Raw genomic sequence first — 225 nt, 5'->3', positions numbered from 1 at the left:
CCCACACACACTCTTAATGCGCTGACTCCGCCCATTTCCGTCCCACCCCAGAACAGCATAGCATGGACGCCCACCCACGCCCACGAGGCCTCGGGAGCCAGCGCCCTCTTGCTCTCCGACGTCAGGGTCTTCGGCGTCAGGTCTCGGCCCTCGCAGGTCACCCTCGACGGCACTCGCTGGCACTCCGGGGACTGGCACTACCACGCGGCGTCGCAGGTGAGGTTT

General features: G+C 66.7%; 1 protein-coding gene across 1 annotated transcript in view; it reads left to right on the top strand.

The window, feature by feature from the left end:
* Positions 1–225, top strand: part of LOC119588842 (maltase-glucoamylase, intestinal-like) — a 45727-nt gene that overhangs the window by 12566 nt on the left and 32936 nt on the right. Inside the window, exon 10 of the mRNA XM_037937483.1 lies at positions 47–221. Coding sequence (XP_037793411.1) covers positions 47–221 — 175 coding nt within the window. The remainder of the gene's footprint in view (positions 1–46; positions 222–225) is intronic.

Source organism: Penaeus monodon, chromosome 24 (assembly GCF_015228065.2).
Source record: "Penaeus monodon isolate SGIC_2016 chromosome 24, NSTDA_Pmon_1, whole genome shotgun sequence".
Classification (NCBI taxonomy): Eukaryota; Metazoa; Arthropoda; class Malacostraca; order Decapoda; family Penaeidae; genus Penaeus; species Penaeus monodon.
Note: the sequence above shows the minus strand (reverse complement) of the source record. Positions and strands in the feature narration are given on the sequence as shown.